Below are 20,361 nucleotides of genomic sequence, written 5' to 3'. Positions count from 1 at the left end.
ACTAGAGAGAGAAAGGACCTCAGAGAGGCTATCTCATCTAATCCTCTTATTTTACAGATGAGGAAACTGAGGTCAAGGGATTTGCCCAAGGTAGGATTTGAACTCAGGTCCTCTTTCTCTAATAGCAGGGCTTATTAACCTGGAGTCTGTAGAACTTTAAAAAAATGTTTTTGACAACTGTATTTCAGTATGATTATTTCCTTTGTAATTCTATGTATTTTTATTTTATTTAAATTATTAAAAAACATTTTTCTGAGAAGTTCATAGATTTCACCAGACTGTCAAAGGGGCCCACAACACACAAAAAGGTTAAAATTGTTCATTTTTGCTCCAAAATGCTCTGAAGCCACTGTACCAAGCTGCTTCTTTTGGAGCAGGAGAAATATTTCAGAAAAGTGAAAACCAGAGGGGAAAAAATCGGAAAATTCAAAAGAGTGGAATTAGGGGGTTATCTTCCCCCCAAAAAAATCACAAGAAAAAATATTTGCACTTTTTTTTTAACATTTTCTCCTGGGTTTTCACATTTCTGAGTGAACCACACTCAAAAATGTTAGTTGCAGACCATGTTATACATTATATGGTTTCCTGTTCTTGAATTAACAATGTGCCTTCAGTTCTGTAAAGGGCTACCCTCTCCCACCGCTGCCCGTGACACAGCGCTGACAGGGAGCAGGCTGGAGGAAGCCTAGGCTTTAGGAGGAAAGCAAAGGAGGAGGAGGAGAAAGTACAGAGGACACACGCCAGCAATGAGGATAGTGAGATTTCCAGTAGGGGTATCTGGAGGAGTAGTTTACATGCAGAATAAAATACAGTGCAATAAGGGAGTATTCAGATCACCTTATCACCTTTCAGTCCGTGTTCTCCGATGTTTCCCATAAGCCCCTGCAAGACAGAAAGCCTGTCTAAGTGCCAAGCTCCAGAAAAAGCTTCCTAAGCCATTTTAGAGTTGAAAAGGGCTTCATGAATCATCTAGTCCAACACTCCCATTTTACAAGGGGAGAAACTGAGTCCTAGACAAGTCGTATGACTTGCCTGAGGTTACAGCGTCAGTCAGGGACAGAGTTGGAACTACAATCCAGATGTCTTCATTCCTGTTCTTCCCACCACCTCACTGAGCATCTCAGCAAGGATCAGAGGAGCCTAGATCTAGAGTCAGATGGCTTCAAGGCCATCTCATCCAACCTCTTCATTGACAGAAGAGGGCGCTGGCGCTCAGTATGCTTAAGTGACAAAACAGGTAATAAGATGGAAAGTGACACACAGGTATTTGAACTCAGGTCCTCCGACTCCAGTAAGAGCTCTTTGGACCATATGGTGGCCATCTTTCTGGTTCATGAAGCTAATCCAGCAATTCCCATCAGTGTCTCTGATCCCATCATATCACAAAGCAACCAGGGAAGAAACCAGGATTGCAATATCCCTTGAAGGGCAAGACTGTGCACAAACTCTTCTCCCTCAGTTCTCCACCTTATTTTCTCTCTCCACCCCCACCCCCTTCAAGGGGAGCTTTTGACATCTTGAAATTTACAGCACCAATGGCCAGACATGCCACGTCCTGCTAGAGGACACAGCAGGTTCAGTGGCTTACTTACCTTCATTCCCTTGGGTCCTGGGTAGCCAATTGGACCAATAGCTCCCATGTCACCCTAGGAAGAGGGAAAATAAAAAGACACTTGAAGTATTAAGGGAACAGCTAGAGTCTCACAGCCAGATAAAGTATTGTAAAAGGCTTTACTCGATTGACCTATGCCCTAGGGGAGGTTTTAGTCTATTAACCTACACCAATCCAGAGCTTTCTCAGAATTAGAGACCTTCAAGGAACAGTGCTCATTATTCAGCTCAAGATTCTTCTGGGCTTTCAACAAAAGTTTGCTTGCACCTGATTTCCCCTCTCCTCCTGCCCCATAGAGAATTTCTTTCCTTTTGTGTTTCCAGACCCCTTAAGACTAGAAAGGCAAACAGGTAGGGAATATAGAAATAGCATTGAGTTTGGCCTTAGGGCACCTGGCTTTGAATTCTGACCCAGCATTAATACTATTTACTAGTTGTGTCATCTTGAGTAAGTCCCTTCGCCTCTCTGGGTTTAGGTTTCCTCATCTGTTGGATTGTATTATTCCTTCCAGTTCTAAATCCTATGTTATTTTCTTTGAGTCAGAGTCTTTAAAAAGCTCTCCCCAAAAGCTTTATGATCACAGAGGGGACAAGTGGACAATGTAGACACAACCTCTCTAATCAAATTCTCTATGGCTTCCCCTCCTTCCAAAGGGAGATAGATCCTTCCTCTGCTATGGCAAGGGAGAGTAAATAAAAGGAACTTGGTCAGCTCTTTGCCAAAGACAAAGTGGAAAACTGGAGCAGAAGTCATTTGAAAGGAGTAATGGATTCACCAGGTCCGCCAGGCTTGGAAATACACACTCAAGTTCCTCTGACAAGCTGCTTGGAGATGTCTCAGAGGGAAGGAGTAGGAGGAAAAATAAAGAATGACACTCTATTCTATGATCCACTGGTTCCAGCCAATGGGAACCTAGGGCTGTGGCATGCCTCAAGGGAGAGAGAATGAGTGGAGCTCCATGAACTTGGAGAGGAGAGCTTGGAAAACTCCAAGACAAGTGCTCCTCAGTTGCCATTCCTTCCCCCCTAACTCGTGCCTGTCAATCCCCAGTGCAAGACTAGGAGGCAACCGACTCGAGTTCTACCCTTGACTCTGCCACTAATTCATTGTATAATCCTGGCCAAGTCAAGTCCCCTTTCTGGGTCTCAGGTTCTATAAAATGAGGACTTAGATCAAGGGTTCTTAACCTGAGGGTTAGTAAACTTAAAAAATTTGATAACTGTATTTCAGCGTAGTTTCCTTTGTAACCCTATGTATTTTATGCACTTAAAAATATTATTTTGAAAAGTCCATAGGCTTCACCACACTGCCAGAAGAGTCCATGACACACACTAAAAAAGGCCAAGAACCCCTAAACTGGATGAACTTGAAAATCTAAAAAGAGTGCTAGGATCTACTTCTTCCAAGACATCTGGCTCAGTTGTCTCATTTCTGTGAGATGTGGTGACCATGTGAAGCATCTCTCATGGACCTGACATCAGCCTTGGCGTGGAAAGGTGCCACTGAGAAGTGGAAAAAGCTGGCAGCTTGGATCGAATGGCACTGCTCCCTCTGCGGGTATGGCTTTTCCTCCGGTCCTAGGTCTGACATGACAGAAATCACAGAAAGATCTGAATTTTATAACCCCAGGCCTCTTGTTGGATCTCATTCCAGCTGAGCTACCCATCCCCATTCTCTCCCTCCCACCAGTCAACCCCTGTCAAGCTGGTTCAGCCAAGACAAGAACAGAAAAAGCAAACAGACTGTAGAGGCTGACTCACTCCCCACCCTAACTACAAGACAGGGGCCTTCTTTGGGGGTGGACTTAGACAGCCTCAAACAGAAGACTTCAGTCATTGGGACCCACCTCTGTGCTCCAGTTTTCCAAAAGAGCAAAGATTTGACCTATCCTTTCCAAATCTAAGGTCATCTCAAAAAAGTTCATTCCAAAATGGTACATTCTTTGAATCTACTTTCTACCTGCTTTGCTATTAGCTCACCACTTAAGTGGTAAAATTGGGCCAGAAGGAGGTAAGTCAGAGACGAGAGTCCTTCCCCCATTAATGCAGTGTGCCATAACTTTCTTCATCTGTTGGCTGGGCGGAGCTTCTTCTCAAGTCAGCCAGAGTCAGCTTGGATGTCCAAAAACGAAAAGAACACAGTCCACTGATAGGGATTCATATCCATATAACTTGGCTTCCTCCAGTCCCACAACAGCCACAGAAGAATTCCCTTTCCACCTTAAGTTAGGGGTATATGATGCTGGCTCAGGTCTTGGACCTCAAGCTCTTTCTCTTGGATTCACTCTTCCCTTTTCCTGGAAGTTAACTTCTGGTGGGGCAAATGCTTTGTTAGAGTTCACTGACTCCTTGGGAACGAATGGATGAACAACTTTATTTTAAGTGACTCCTGGGGACAGGACTGAGAGCAGGGTCTTATTGACTCCAGAATTATGAGGATCAAAGATATAACACTCATGGCTAGTCTCTGCCTGAGAGAAGAAGACGGAATGTGCCAGCCAAGAAGTCATAGGTCATGTGGTTTTTGGGTTGATTCACTGTACCCTGCCATCACGCTCACTGCAAAAGGCAGCACCAGGAGGCTGCTAGACCTCAGACACTAGCTCTGGTGACACTGAGCAATTCGCTTCCCTTTCTTGGCTTCCATCTCCTCATCTGTGAGATAAGGGCATTGGACTTAATGACCCCTAAGGCAACTTCACAACTCCAAATCTATGATCCTATGATCTTGAGTAAGTTGTTCCTCCCTCTGGGCCTCAGTTTCCCAATTGGTAATAAGAGAGAATTGAATTAGATGATCTCAAAGGTCCCTTTCTGCTCTAACATTCTATGGCTCTAAGGGCTGAACCAGGAACCCTCAAGAACGTAAGCCCCATTTTTTCAGAGATCCAGGTTTTTAAAGGCCTCCAGATCACTAATTGCTGGGAAAGCCAGCAACTGATTGAACCTCAGCTGGTTGCTGAGGTATCTTCCCATCAGGAATTGGAGACCTCAGTTTAAAAAAGGAGAACCTGGGTGGAGGAGAGGGACAAAACGCAGGGGTGTTGGCCATGTGGCAAAGCAAGGGTGTGAGTAAAACCTTTCAGAGGTTTGCATTTTAACAGGCCCCTGTTGCTTGCATTGGCTCTTTCTTCATAAAGGGAGCCAGTGACGGAGGACCCAGCCTCTCCTGTGGTGTGTAAATAAACAGTGCTGGGTGGACTGAAGAACATTGCCGTAACCAGAGGCCGTGCGGTTGGTTGCAAGCAACTGACAAATCCTGAACCAGGAGCCCTCAGGAACACAGGCCCCCTTCTTCAGAGCTCTGGGCATGAAGGCTTCTTACGTGGAGGCTGTAAACTTCAACGCCATCCCTGTCCAGCTCAGGGTCAGCACAAGGGACTCCAGAGACATCTGATTCAGACAGCAGCACTTCTGAGATACAGCCTCTACCTTGGGAGGCCTCAAAGTGGCAGCAGAGGCCCCAAAGGGCCACAAACCCTGACAGCAAAGAAACTCTATAGGAGGAGGTGATTTGCTATTGAATTCAGAGCTTTAACTGAGAGCTCTCTCAGTCATGACATTCATGACTTTATGTGGGGGGGGGGGCCTGAGTGGAGGAGAGCCAACTTGTTTAGGGTAAAGCTCTCTAAGCAGGCTCTTTTTTCCTTCTTGAATATTTGTTGAATTCAATGGTATGTGTATGTGGGTGTGTAGATATAATATGTGTGTGTGTGTATATACATATATATATATAAATCAAAATTAAAGAAAAATTGATGGCAGCATAGTATGGCAGCATAGTATAGTGGATAGAGAGAAGTCCTTGAAGCCAAGAAGACCTGAGTTCAAATTCAGTTTCAAATACATACTGGCTATTGATGCTGGGCAGTTAGGTGGCCCAGAGGCAGCTAGGTGGTGCAGTGGATAGAGTGCCAGGCCTGAAAATAGGAAGACACATCTTCCTAAGTTTAAATCCAGCTTTGTGTCTAGCTGTATGACCTTGGAAAAGTCACTTAATCCTGTTTGCCTCAGTTTCCTCATCTGTCAAATAAGCCAAGGAGGGAAATGGCAAACCACTCGAGTATCTTTGCCAAGAAAATCCCAAATCGGGTCATGAAGAGGTAGACACAACTGAACAGCAACAAATGTCACTTAACCTTTCAGTTCTCTAGATAACTCTACAGCCATAAGTTGTACTGGTAAGGAGCATTCCCTATACCAGTGAAACCACAGATCCAGTCCCTCTCCCTATGTAATAGAATTAAAGATAAATAGAGGTTGGGGCAGCTAGGTGGTGCAGTGGATAGAATTGGAGTCAGGAGGACCTGAGTTCAAATCTGGCCTCAGACACTTGACACTTACTAGCTGTGTGACCCTGGGCAAGTCATTAACCCCAACTGCCTCACCAAAAAGGAAAAAAAAAGACAAATAGAGGTTAATGTTTAAAACATGGAAAAAACAATTAGCAAAATCATTAATTCATATTCCTTTTGTACTTCTTTTGTCAACTCTAACCATTTCCCCAAACCAAGGTCTTCTGGCTTCATTACATAATGAGTTTAAATGGAATACATTTTCTTTCTTTCTTTCTTTTTTTCCTTTTTTGGTAAGGCAATTGGGGGTAAGTGACTTGTCCAGAGTCACACAGCCAGTGAGTGTTACATGTCTGAAGCCAAATTTGAACTGAGGTCCTCCTGACTTCAGGGCCAGCGCTCTATCCACTGCGCCACCTAGCTGCCCCCTGGAGTATATTTTCAGTTTCACAGTGGGGACCTAAGAAAGTCTATACTTTCCTAGAAGGCCATCAGGATACAGCTTCTTCCATAGGTTAACAAACATTTCTTTTTTCACAACAGACACAGATTTTCTTTTTTTGCCAATCAGTCTTAAGGCATGGAAGATTACCTTGTTATTTAACCTACCCAGACAACACTATTTTTCCTTGAGGCACAGACAGACATACGATAACAGCTTCCCTATAGCTTCCTCAGGACTGGTCTTTGAAAAAGGCTGTGAACTCCTCACAATAAATAAAACAGTTATCTGGAACTTCCAAAAATCACATTTTTATAAGATACAACTTAATATAAAGTGAGACTTTTGTGGCCTCATTTCAAGGGAGTGTAACTATTCAAATTCCTTAAAGGTCTTCGTTATTAAGGCCACAGTCCCACAGCATGGACTTCCATGACATTTTGACGTATATGCACGATGCCTTAGGTTCACAAGAAATGAGGCACTGAATTAATCCGGGTTGCCACTAAAATGGCTATTAATAAATGGAATTTTGATCCCTTCAGCAAAAAAAAAAAAAGCAACCAAAACCACATCCTTCCTCCTAGTCTGTGGAAAACCAGACTCATAATCTCTCCCTTTTCCCTTTAGTTCCAAGTCAGAGGGCTCCTTCCTTCCACTGATCCTCCAGGAGACTGACTCCATTGGGACCAGAGTCTGTCCTGTCTGCTACTCTTGCCTCCTGCTTCCTGGCTTGCCAGGGCTTCCCCCAGGGAGGCCTGAGAATTGGGCTGGGGGTGGGGAGCCCTCTTTGTATTGGAAGGTGGGCTCCTTCTAGGGGCCCTGTCAACTTGACAAACCACAACCCTCTAGGGCCAAAGGAAGAGACTTTCAAATTAGATTTCTTCCGCAAAAAAAAGTCCCCATTGTTTTTCTCCATTTCTGCCTCCTCTGCTGGATTTTCCAGGGTGGTTATTACTAGCACAGTCAAGTGAATTTTAGTATGTGAAGAACTGAAGTCCAAGGCAGCATTAGAGAGTTTCTCATCTGCCACACTTCCCTCTACCCCCCACCTTCACCCTACCCCTCTCCTGGCAAGAGAGGTCAGTAAGTCTGAAGGAGTGACTCTGAACAAAAAAAAAGGTCTATTGTATCACAAGCCCCTCCTGGGACCTTTGCTTGAGAAGGGCAGTCATTTCCATGGCTCTGCCACATTTCACGCCTCAGCAGCTGAGCTTAGCCTGGTGAAAAGTGCTCTGGCCCAGGAGCAGGTAGCCCTGGGCTCTAATCCCACACCTCTGCCATTGACTCAGTCCTTAACCTTGAGAAAAGTCATTTAGCTTCTTGGGGCCTCACCTTCCTCATCTGTCAAATATATCTTTCCCTCCCCCCTCTCCTTCCCCTTGACCCCTAACACAGTGCCCTGAATAACTTAATACTTGCTGAATAAGCTAGATCATTCCTAAGGTCTTTTGCCAGCTCCAATTCCAAGATTTTATGAAATATATCCACTACAAAGCAAACACGGGGCATCTGTTTTGACTCCTAGAAAAGACACTTCAAATATCTGGAAGGCTAGTATTTGGAAGAGGGAGCCAATTTTTCCCTTTATGGCTTTCGATGAGAGCTAAAACTAGAGGGTAGAGTAAGGACCCGCAGCGTGGGCTCCATGAGGTTTCTGTACAAATATGCATGATGTTTTAGGATCCCCCAGTGGGTCCTAGACCTAGCAGATATGATGATCGCTGTCTTTAAAAAAAAAAGGTTAAACCAGAAATCATTTACACTTCTAAGGTCAGGACTGATGACAGAAGATCCCGAGGCTCCTTCTAGCATCAGCTCCTAGAAGCCCTGCATGTCTCTTGCCCATTGTACCAGGGCCCAGCCTAACCCAGGCTCTAGAGGAACAGTGACTGAGGCTGCCGATACATGTGGTGTTCTTTTCAACTTTCCTCTCCACCCTGCTGGCTCCAACAAACATTTGGAGACCAACCCCTTAGCCTGACCGGGTCGACTAAAAGAGAAAGTCAGTCTGCTCAGGGGAGGCACCAATAGCCTCTGCAGTGGGGTGACTTTGGTGCTTCTTAATTATGCCCGAGATGTAGGTGGTCCCTTCCCACAGCTGTTTTCCCAACTGTAGGAGATGCAGAAACTTGCCCACAGCTGGCCAGTGGGATGTCTGGGATTCTCGTTAAAGGGAAAGCTGGAAGGAACAATTACTCAAACTGTCTCCCCTCTCTCCATGACAATGGTAGCAGACCTCCTGTCGATATAGAATATGCTGCTGGCTCCAGCCCAGGCCCTGACGGCTCGGCCTCACTTAATGACTACCCGATTGCATTATACAACCAACCCACTCTACCTCATTCTCGGCATCTGCTGATCCCCAAGGCGCCTTGCGTGGGCCAGGCCCCACATTCCAAGTAGAAAAGAAAGAGCAGAGAGTGTATTAATTGTGGTGGCCTCCATAGGACAGGTCTTGGGTAAAGAAATGCTCCCCTGCCCTACAGGCCTGAGATGGCACTAGAAAAATAATCAGATAATCCTCCAATATTAGTGTCTGGGAACTGGATTCTTATTCCTATTGTCAGTAGCTCAACCTTTAAGTAAGTCCCATGACATCTCCTGAGTCTTCTGTCTCTGGATCTGCCAGAAAATCTCTCTTATCCAGCTTGGGGTGGGAAGGAATGACTAAGAGACATCTGAGCACTGCCTCACCACACTTTACAATAGTGGCTGTAACTGAGAGTTCCCATTAGGTGAGATACAAGGAAGACCTCAGTGGCCAGACAGGGGCGAGTCACCAACTGAAATCCTATGTTTTCTTTAAGCAGGCAGTAGACAACCATGGGCCTAGGGGGGCTTAGATGCAGAGGACTAGACAAGATGTCTTTTTGGTTGAATTGAATTGAATTGATGTGCCAGCCCTGAGGGCTTGGCAAAGGTCTGTCCCTCGATCCCAAGGTCAGCAGTGCTGCAATTACCAGACCCTCCAGCCCAGACTCACAATGCAGCTCCAAAAGTGCTTGTGCACAGACCACACCCACACCCCCCCCCCACACACACCTCACATTGGAAATCTACAGGATCTGAAACTTAGCTCTGTCCCCTTCCTTAAGCAAGACACGTTCCCATTATGGGTCTGCATTTCCTCATATATGAAATTGAGGGGGGTTGGACGAGATGATCTCAAAAGTATCTTTCCAGCTCTAAATCTATGTTCCTGCGATCCCATTGCCCTAAATGACCATTTGCTAGATCTTGTTTGATCCTCTCTTCAAAGTAGGTACTAGGGTATTATGAAGCCCCATTTTACAGATGAAGAAACTGAGGCTGAGAGGTTGTGTCATGCCCAGGGTCATACAGCTCTTATTGCCTTTGAGTCATCTCTTAGACATTGTTTTTTGGCAAAGCAATCAGGGTTAAGGACTTGCCCAGGATCCCACAGCTAGTTGGTGTCAAGTGTCTGAGGCTTGATTTGAACTCAAGTCCTCCTGACTCCAGGGCCAGTGCTCTATCCACTGCACCACCTAGTTGCCTCCTCTTAGACATTCTTTCTCACCCCAAACTGGAGAAGAGGGGAGATTTCCCGGAAGATTTACAGATTCAGAGACTGGAAGCCTCAGTGTGGAGGGAGGGTATTATGGATCTTGCTGAGGGCTGAGATAGACATTTCTAGGCTCTCTCCTGGGCAGTGGGAGAATCCAGTCCACACACTTGCCATCTCCAGTCTCTTATCTGGTCCAGTTGTTGGCAACATGGCCTGACCGCTGGCCCAGGAGGAGAAGATGCAGAGAAACATTTCTCTCTGTGGTGGCTGCAGTCACCCACAGTTGGCAGACTCTTGGGTTCATTGCTGAGCAAGGGTAAAGTTCAGCTATGGGACTCTACCAGCATGAAGCTCTAATAGACTCAGACCATCAGAGCTATAAAAAGGGCCTTAGGACAGAACACCAAATCCCAGAGCTAGAAGGAACCTTCGAAAGCATATAACCCAGAAGAGAGGCTAGGTACAGACTGAGGCTTCAGCTCTTAAGAATAAGCTGAGCTGGTAATAGGACCAAGTGGCTTGGTTCTCTTCCTTTCTAAAGATGGTCTCTCTCATAGCACAAGCCTACCAGGGCCATGTGGAGGTTACTCGGGGGAAACATCCTAGGACTCAAGATGGCCAATATCTCCAGGAGCCTGTATTTCAGGGAAAGGTCTCCCCCCATCTCAGATCCAGGTTCAAAGTGTTCCACCTCTCCTCACTTTGCCTTCCACAGAGGGCCACACTCATCCCTAACACAGGTGAACGTCAGAGAGTAACAGACACATCATAAGAGTTGCCTAAGTCCCATAGCAAAGTTTGGGCCCAGGTCTTCTGAGATTCCAGTCTGGGACATTTTATGGCCTTGTAGATGCCCCTAATAGGCCCAGGACTAGAGGGGGCATGGCTTTGTTGGGGGGGGGATGATTTAATTAATTAGATGACAGCACAGTCAAGACGGACACAGCTGCCAGCTAGAGGCAGGTACAGAGACATACTATGTTTGCTCCCCCAAGCAAACCCCTAGAGCCCTCTAGTACAGGGGTTCTTAACTTGGTGTCCGTACACTTTTAATAAATTGTGATAAGTGTATTTCAATAGAATTGGTTTCCTTTGAAATCCTATCTCTTGTACTTTTATGCATTTAAGAACATTACACTTAGAAGTGATCCATAGGTTTTAGACTGTCCAGGGGTCTATGCCACGGAGAAGGTTAAGAACCCTGGATTTAATCCAACTTCTTCCTCTTACAAGGGAGGAAACCAGAGAAGGCAAATTACCTTCCCCAAGGTCACATTATGAACTCTTTGTGTGGCTCTGGCCCTCCACTGAAATTTAGACTAGAGACCTTAGGGTTCTTAACTGCAGAGAAAACTCAGTCCCCATTCTTACAAAAGAGTCAATAAGATTGCTGGGATTGAGTCCCAGTGAAGGTTAACTCACTTAACCAAGGTTACTCAGCTAGTTAGTAATAGAGCTGAGATGAGAAGCCAGGTCCCCTGCTCTGTATATTAAACAAAGCTGCCACCCTCCCCCCAAAGTGGAATGATTTTAATTCCTCCCTCTCCTCTTGTTCCCGGGTCCCCAGGTTAGGCTTAGGTTATATTCTCATACTTACAATAAGTCCGTGAACTCCAGGTGGGCCTGGGGCACCCAGATCTCCCTAAAAGTGAAACAAAACCAACATAGTTGAGGGATGTCAAGGGATCAGGGGCTATTGAGGTATCATAGCACTAGTCCCACCCGTATCTGGTGATGGTATTTTCCAGAATCAGGCATTTGGAGAGGGGATTACTATAATAACACTAGCTCATACTCATACGTCACTGTAAATTTTGCAAAGCATTTGACATACGTTGTGTCATTTAGCCCTCATAATAACCCCTTTATGTATGGATTAAGGGTATTATTAAATCTGTTTTACAGATGAGAAACTGAGGCTGAGAGGTTAAATGACTTGCCCAAGGTCACGCAGTAAGTATCATTGCCAGTATTTGAACCCAGGATTCACTTGACTTCAAATCTAGCACTCATTCTTTACAGGAGCCCTCACTGCCTCTCTAAACAGATGGTCTACTGAGGTTTCCCCATGGTTCTGCAGGCAAGTCAGTGGAAAGAGATAAAAATAGTATTCTGTGGCAAAAAAGAAGAAAATCAAAGAACAGCAGAATAGGAAAAGAAAGTAAAATTGAGGAAATTGGGGGGGGCCTTCCAATGGACTGTATTTGCTATAAGACAAAGTTTTTATCCTGTCATTCAAGATTCTTCACCTTCATCTCCCCACTATTCTCACCCCACATTCATTTGAACCCTCTACACTAGCCAGACTAGCCTCACTCTTCCACACATGTGCTACGTCTGTGCCTTTGTTCATGGCACCCCCTGAATCTCAAATACCTTTCTCTCTTTCGTCTCCCTAAACAAATTAGACCGATCTCCCAAAGCACACAGCTCAAGCCCCACACCAGCCATGCAGATTTCCTTGACCATGACTGTCCACAGGACACAGAGTTTTCCCACATAGGGCAAAGAGCCAGCTTGGCTGGCTGTGGGTACCCTCTGCCAGGGCCAACAGATCAGTGGGTAAACCCCAGATTAAGTCACGGAATCACAGGCTGTCAGAACTGGGCTAGAGAACAGCAGAGGGCATTGCTCTCTTCCTGCCTGGGATTTTTCCTCACACCATAAACTCTATGCATGGCTCTAGGCAGCTAATCCCCCCCTCTCTCTGGGCCTCCATTGAAATCTAAACTAGAGACCTTAGGGTGCTTATCTGCAGAGAAAACTCACCCTCTGTTCTCCCTAAAGAGTCAATGAGATTAAAGGATATAACGGAATCATGTTTCCAGCATCAGCACCTTCATGTCAGACAACAGCAGGAAGGAAGTCAGACCATCCACTCAAATCCCCTGCTTTGGAAACTGGGTGGTGGTGGTGGGACAGGGTAGGAGAGGAATTCCCTCTAGAGGGCAGGGAAGGCTGACGGATAAACAAGCTTAGTCATGTCTGAGATTTCCAGGATCTCAGGATGTGCCTACCTCGTCTCTCATCCTGTATAAACTGTGCTCGTAATCCCAGAAGGGAATAAGCATTTTAGTAATTGCCCAATATGTGCCAGGCACTGGGCTAAGCCCTTTATGAATATTATCTCATTTGATCCTCACAGCAAATCTAGGGGGTAGGTGCTATTACCATCCCATTTTACAGTTCAGGAAACTGAGGCAGAGAGAAATTAGGCGACTTGCCCAAGGTCACACAGCTGCTAAGTCTGTGCGGCAGGATTTGAATTCAGCTCTTCCTTACTCCAGGGCCAGCATTCTATCCACACTGTAATGACTATTAGACAATGAATCAAGTGGTATGTGTATAATAAATAAGCCTTGGTTCTATCACTATCTTACCAAGGGACATTGGACTTCATTTAGCCTTGGTTTCTTCAACCATAGAATGGATATAAAAATGCTTGCCCTGCCTACTTTACAAGGGGAATGAATGAAATAACAGGTGTAATTGAAAAATATAAAGGTGCCATACAAAGGTAAGGCATAATGCCAACACAAATGAAGAACTATGATCTTAATTTAGTTATCTTTGTCACCATATCTACCAGCTCTTCTGTGTATGAGCTAGACTGGGAAAAAAAATCATTATTCCCATTATGTGGAAAGGAAGATTGAGGTTCACAAAAGTGAATTAACTTGCCCAGGATCACACGCCTAGAATCAGGACTAGAACTCAAGTCTCTTGACTCTCAGTTCAATGCTCTATCACTACACTATACCATGGATATGAGAAGTTCCTTGTGGGGAGCTCCTTTAACAAAGCAAGATACTGGTGTTTCCTTTTTTTATTATTATTTATTATTAATTGACCTGACAACAGACATTTTAGGGGTGCTAATTGTGATTCTTCATTTCAGATATATTACAGCGAATGATTAGTGGAACTTTGTGGGAGAGGGGAGAGGATAAACCAAAAGCCAGCCCCTCTGTGATGGGCACAGCTGGGCACAGCTGTTTAGGACAGGAAGTGAAGCAGCATCTTTGTCTCACTGTCTCCTCAGGAAGGAACAGGAGAATGGTCAGTCAGTGTTGCACATGGACCCAAGCTGAGATCCTGACTCTCCTCACCCCTCACAACGTCCAGCTCTGGAATCTCTTGGGTATTCAATCTGATCCAAAGCCCTATGTTGCCTGTCCAAGGGAACAGGAAGCTCTTGAAGAAGGGTCCCAGACCCCAGGGCAGAATGACCTGGCTTTGCGGTTAGCAATTCTGCAGCCAAAAATCCCAAACCAAACTTGAATATCTTCCTGCACTTGGAGGATTCAAATTATTTGTAAACTCTATAAACAAGGGAGGATTTCCTCCCCACCCTCTTCTTCTTATAGAAGGGGGTGAGTTCCCTATGGTTCAAGTGTCTGGAAGCATCTTGCTTCCATTCAAGACCCACTGCTGGCCATAAATATTTAGAGAATGTTCCCAGGCAGCATGGGCCTCCCAGCTCAGTGAGCAACTACCATTCTCCCGTGCCCCCAGGTCCTCTGACATGGAGATGCTTTTGGCTTTGCAGAGGCATGGACATCCTGGAGTCCAGGTAAGACTATCTCAGAGGGCAAGCCAGGGATTTGTCTATGGACCTAGCGGGAGAAACTAACATCCTCGCACACATTCCTCTCTTGGCAGGGAGGAAGCAGTGGGGGATGGAGCCCTAGGCACGCTTCACCTGGCCTTCTCTCTGGTCAGTGACAGGTCAACCCTAGTGAAGCCATTTGATTTTTCCAGCCTAAAAGAGACCTTGGAGATCATATAATCCAATCCACTTCAGTGAACAGAGAAGGAAATACGCCTAGAAAGGGAAATGATTTGTTCAGCATCACTCAGGGAATGGCAGTTCGGAACCTAGACCTCCTTGTCTTGTCTCTTGAACCACTGCTTCCTCCATATCTCTAGCTGACACGGTAAATAGAACGCTGGCCATGGAATCAAGAAGAACTGAATTCAAATCCTGCCTTGAACACCTACTAGTTGTGTGACCCTGGGCAAGTCACTTAACTTTTATCTGCCTCAATTTCCTCAACTGTAAAATGGTGATAAAAATTGCTCCTACCTCTCAGGGTTGTTTTGAGGATCAAATGAGAAATTTGTAAAGTGCTGAACATAGTGTCTGACACATAGTAGGTACTTAAAAATATTTGTTCTCTTCCCTTCCCTTGAACTGATGATACCCTTAATGGGATAGACAAGACTTCCAAGGCAGATACACAAAACCTGCAGGGAAAGGCTTTAATTCTTTCCCAATTCCCAAGTCTCTCAGCTCACGGATATACCAGAGGCTATAATAACAGGCCATAGAAACTTTCATTAGTAGTAATGTACCCAGTCTGGGGCTGGGCCCCAAGATGAATAGAAATGAAGAGAGGAGAAAAACTCACGGGACAGAGAACAGGGAGATACCAACACCTTGGCTCTGCTTTAGATTCTAAATCAAACAGTGGGGAATTAGCAGTACATGGCAGAGTGACTTTAAATCGATAAATATGCTTCTCTCCTTGGCCTCCCTGATCCAGAAGCAGACAGCTCACCTCCTCTCCGTAATCAACTTTGCCCTTCCCCCCACCCCAGACCTGATATTCTTTTTATGGTGTCTCCAAACACTTACAGGGTTGCCATCCAATCCAGGGGGCCCTCTTTCCCCAAAGTCACCAGGAAACCCCTAAAAAGAAGAGAGAAAGAGGAAAATTGAGTCAAAACATGAACACGGACCATTGGCGTCACTCCAGATCTAGTCAACACAGTGTCCTGGCCAGGGCAAGGAGTAGCCATGGACAAATTGCAGCACAAGGATGAGCTCCCATTTTATTCCCACTCCTTTATTCCAAAGGTGAGAGTGCATCATCTCATCCTCCCCCAAGGAGGAAACGCTATTTATAGATTTCAGAGAATGTCAGAACTTCATCATAACACAAAGAACATAAGATCCAGAGTCAGAGGACCCAGGTTCAACCCCCAGGCCTACCTCTTACTACCTGTACAACCTTAGGCAAGCCACTTAACTTGGTTTCCTCTTCCATAAATAGGAAGGGATTAGCCTAGGCATTTTTTAAAGCCCCTTTCAGCTCTAAATCTGTAATCTGGTGATCCTATGAAGTTAAAAGAGCCTGAGAGGTCAACTAATCCAACCCTCTAATTTTTTTTCCATTAACTTTTTAAAAATTTAATATTTTATTTTCCCAATTGCATGTAGAAACATTTTTTAGCATTCTTTTTTTTAAATTTTTGAATTCCAAATTCTCTCCTTCCCTTCCTTTCCCCCTCACTGAGAAGGGTAAGCAATCTGATACAGACAACCTTCTAATTTTACAAACGAGGAAGCCAAGACCCAGCAGGGAAGTGACTTGCCTGAGGTCATACAACTGGTTAACAGTAGAGCTAGGTCTAGAACCCAGATCCCCTGACTACCAGTACAGAGCTTTAAGAATTTAATTTTAAACCTTAGGTCATATACAAGGAAATCTGGGGAATCATAGGCTCATACATCTAAAGCTGGAGTGGATCTTAAGGCCATTAAATTCAATTACCTCATTTGACAGATGAGGAAACAGATCTGGATAGGTTGTCGGTGTCAAACTCAAATAGAAAGAGGGTTACTACATGGCACACAAGGATCTCTGACTTAAAAAACCACAAATTAACATTATTTATATCTTACTGTATATTTATTTCTTTTGTTAAATATTTCCCAATTATATTTTAATCTGGTTTCCCACACTCAGGAGTGTTGTGGGCTGCATGTTTGATACCTCTGCGTTAAGTGACTTGCCCTAGAATCTGACTCCAGAGAGAGTGATCTTTCTACTGCCTGTTCTCACAGGACGTCTCATTAATTTAATACTGATAAATCCTGGGCGCTAAGCCCAGGCTTATAAGACCCTAAGACATGGGTATGAAGTGTATCAAGAAGGAAAAGTTGCTCGCCAAGGAAGCTCTGGAGTTTAGGGGCACTGCCAAGTGGGGGGGGCTTGGCTCTGTCAAGCCGAGCCCCATATCCCTGAATTAGGGCTTCTTTTACTCTATGGAAAAAAGCCAGGCCTTTGAACCAAGGGGACCATGCCAAACAAGGGAAGCCCCACTGCAGTGAGGGGACAATTTCCTTCTGACTTCAAAAGGGAGACAGAAGACCAGTTTGGGGCTAAGCGAAACCCAATATTTTCCCCTTCTTGATTTAAACCATTGTTTTCCAGGGGAAATTTAATAAAAAACAAACCACATGTTTTCCTAAGTAAAAGCCTGAACTAATGAAACAATAAAGGTTCATGTTGGAGATTAATTCAGACCCTGGTTTCTAGGGCTACTAGAGAAATAAAATAAATACATTAAACCCAAACTTTTAAGAGGACTGAGCATGGAAGAACCGAAAAATTGAAACATTTGCAATTCCGTGCTGTCCAATTTCCCCTCAATCAAACTCATTTCAGCTTCAACTGAAATCCCTCCTCCTTTAGGACCCTGTCTGGGATCAATGGAGGGGGACTGGGGTGAAATTCACACCCCATAACTAATATCCAAACTGCCTCCCAAGTGCCCTGCAAAAAATGGAAGCTACAAGAAAGGACGGCCCCAAAACTCTGCTCTGGGTTATCACGTAAGTACCAATCACTACCAGTCGCTGAGGACAGCGGAGCATTCTGGCTTTTGCAAACATTAAGCGCACCGGACCCTGCCTTAGAGAGTGGAAAAGGAATCCAGCAGAAGTCCTTCAGACATGGGAAGAAAAGCAATTAGCAAATGTGAAGCTACACTCAAAAAAAGGCACTCAATTGAACATAGACAAAGATCCAGCAATACCCCCTAAGGAGGTCAAAGACAGAAAGAAGACTCCCATGTATGCAAAAAGTTTGCAGCACTTTTCGTAATAGCAAAGAATTAGAAGGAAAGCAGGTGTGCAATGACTGGGCAATGCTTGGACAAACTGTAGTATATGGATATAATGGAATATTATTGTGCCATTTGTTGCTGAGTTGTTTTTCAGTTGTATCTGGCTCTTCATGACCCCATTTGGGGTTTTCTTGGCAGAGATATTATAATGGTTTGCCTTTTCCTGCTCCAGCTCATTTTACAGATGAGGACACCGAGGCAAACTGGATTAAGTGACTTGCTTAGGGTCACACAGCTAGTAAGTGTCTGAGGCTAGATTTGAACTCAGGAAGAGAAGTCTTCCTGACTCCAGGTCCAGCACTCTATGCACTATGGCGCCACCTGGCTGTCTCATTATTGTGCCATAAGGAATAATATATATGAAGAATTCAGAGAATCTCGGGAAGATTTGTATGAAGAATGAGAAAAGAAGAAACTAGAAAAACAACTTACATAATGACCCTAATAATGCAAAGGAAAACAATTCTGGAAGACTTCAGAACTGTAATAAATACTTAACTTAGTTATAATAATAATAATAATAATAATAATAATAATAATAATAATAATAATACAACCAGGTCCCTTTTAGTTCAAATAATGAATCCCCTGAAGTGGTCGTATACATACAAATTTGCACTATTTGAAGTTATAATTATTTCAGATACGATCATTGGTTCCAACCTAATAGAAATACTCAGAGCATATTTCCTAGCTGTAACAACAAGCAATAACAACAGCAACAACCAGCATGTATATATTGCTTCAAGTGTTACAATGCATTTTACAAACATTATCTTACTTTACCCTCACAACAACTCTGAAGAGGTAGGTGCTATTACTCTCTCCATTTTGCAGATAAGGAAAGTGAGGGAGACAGAGGGGAACTGATGTGCCTTAGGTCACAGCTATTAAGTATTTGAGACAGGATTTGAACTCAGGTCATCCTGCCTCCAGATGTAGTGCTTTATCTGTGTCAAAAGAGTCTCCGTGTACCAGCAAAGAGGTGGTGGATAGTAGGTAAGGAATAAGGCCTACATTTCCAGACTTGGTCAACGTGTTGATTTGTATTTCTTGACTCTACTTACTAATTTCGGACAAGGGAGGGTTCCACGTTGGGAGGGCGGGCAGAGGGTCATGGTGAAGTGATAGTGACTTTTTAAAAAAAAAATAATTGACTTTTTTTTTTAATTATAGAAAGCACACCACGACTGATTCAACCCTGGCCCCAACTCATTCCATTTCAGGTTCTTTCTCTTTGCCTCATTTTATGTCCTAAGGAGGCAGCAAGGTACAGTAGTAAGAGCATCTGATTTTAAGTTAAAGGACTTGGGTTCAAATCCAGGCTTGCTTGAGACCTTCCCTTTTCTAGGCTTTGGTTTTCTTATCTGTAAAATAAAATGGTTGGAATAGATGTCCTCTAAGTTTCCTTCTAGCTTTCAATTGGTGATACTTTCAGCCCTGTATCTATATTATCTCTAAGTCCCATTGGATAGGGACTTGGGAACCTGAGATCAAGTCATAGCTTGTGCCACTAATTAGCTGTATGACCTTAGTTAAATTAGTCACTTGTCTGTGCCTCAGTTTCCTCATCTGAAAATATAAAGTGGCGTAGCATAGTGGAAAGAACACTGTCTATGGAATCAGAGGACCTGAGTCTAAATCTGGTCTCTGACCCTTACTGCCTAACTTCCTCAGCTGTAAAATGGTGTGGTTGGATTTATTGGCTCTAAAGTCCCTTCCAGTCAATTATTTGAAGTCGGTAGACAGGTTAAGCTTTAGAGCCTATCTAAATTCAAGATTTTAGGGTCTCTCTCTAGTTCAGTTAGGTCACTACTTCTTCCCCATGATAAGCCCAGCCCCAAAGCTAGTGTGGAGAGAGGGAGAGAGAAAAGGCCGTGGCATTATGTCCCCGAATCAGCTCTGGGAATCTGGAAGAAAGTGAAAGGACAGCCTCATTCGGTGTGGGGTCAGCCCTCTTCTGACGTGGGGCTGGCAGGCACTGAAAGAATTATGAATGGGCTCGTGGGGGAGGTGCCGCGTCAGGAACACTGGTGTTGGCACTCCCAACAGGCCTCTTTCTCCTGTGGCAGCTCAGGTTACGCCCCGTCGGGTCCCTCTGGACTTCAGGGATCGAACGAGCCTGTGAGCAGTTCTCCCTGAGGATAGGCCAGGCTGCGGGAGGACGTGGGCAGAGCTATTGCCCCATGCCCTTCTTGGCTTCAGGTTCCTGCTGTGCTCGGGGTGATGGTCCTCGACCTGTCTGAGGGGGTTTGGGATGCACAAAGCAGAAAGGTGACAGAAGGAAAAAGGACCAACCCTCCACCAAGGTCTAGCAGGCGTGACCATTGTCAATCTCACAAGCCACTGAGTGGTCAAAGAGTAGTGTCTTCCTTCAAGTCCCAACTGAAAATCCCACCTTCTACAAGAAGGCCTTGGTGATCCCCCTGAATGCTAATGCCTTTCCCTGGTTGATTATTTTCAATTTATCCTTAAACTCATACATCTTGCTGCCATATAAGTATTTGCATGTTATCTCCCTCGTTTGGCTGCGAGCTCCTTGAGAGCAGGGACTGTCTTTTGCATTTCTT

The 20,361-nt window shown here is 44.7% G+C and overlaps 1 protein-coding gene across 3 annotated transcripts in view; it reads right to left on the bottom strand.

The window, feature by feature from the left end:
• The window catches only part of COL27A1 (collagen type XXVII alpha 1 chain), a 242,693-nt gene that overhangs the window by 121,817 nt on the left and 100,515 nt on the right, over positions 1-20,361 (bottom strand). For all 3 annotated transcript variants that reach the window (XM_020965661.2, XM_020965662.2, XM_020965665.2), the window contains exons 13-16: positions 15,516-15,569; positions 11,475-11,519; positions 1,593-1,646; positions 838-882 (exon numbers count right to left, since the gene is read on the bottom strand). In XM_020965661.2, the coding sequence (XP_020821320.1) occupies positions 838-882; positions 1,593-1,646; positions 11,475-11,519; positions 15,516-15,569 (198 nt within the window). The remainder of the gene's footprint in view (positions 1-837; positions 883-1,592; positions 1,647-11,474; positions 11,520-15,515; positions 15,570-20,361) is intronic.

Source organism: Phascolarctos cinereus, unplaced genomic scaffold (assembly GCF_003287225.1).
Source record: "Phascolarctos cinereus isolate Bilbo 61053 unplaced genomic scaffold, phaCin_HiC Scaffold_2;HRSCAF=192, whole genome shotgun sequence".
Classification (NCBI taxonomy): domain Eukaryota; kingdom Metazoa; phylum Chordata; class Mammalia; order Diprotodontia; family Phascolarctidae; genus Phascolarctos; species Phascolarctos cinereus.
Note: the sequence above shows the minus strand (reverse complement) of the source record. Positions and strands in the feature narration are given on the sequence as shown.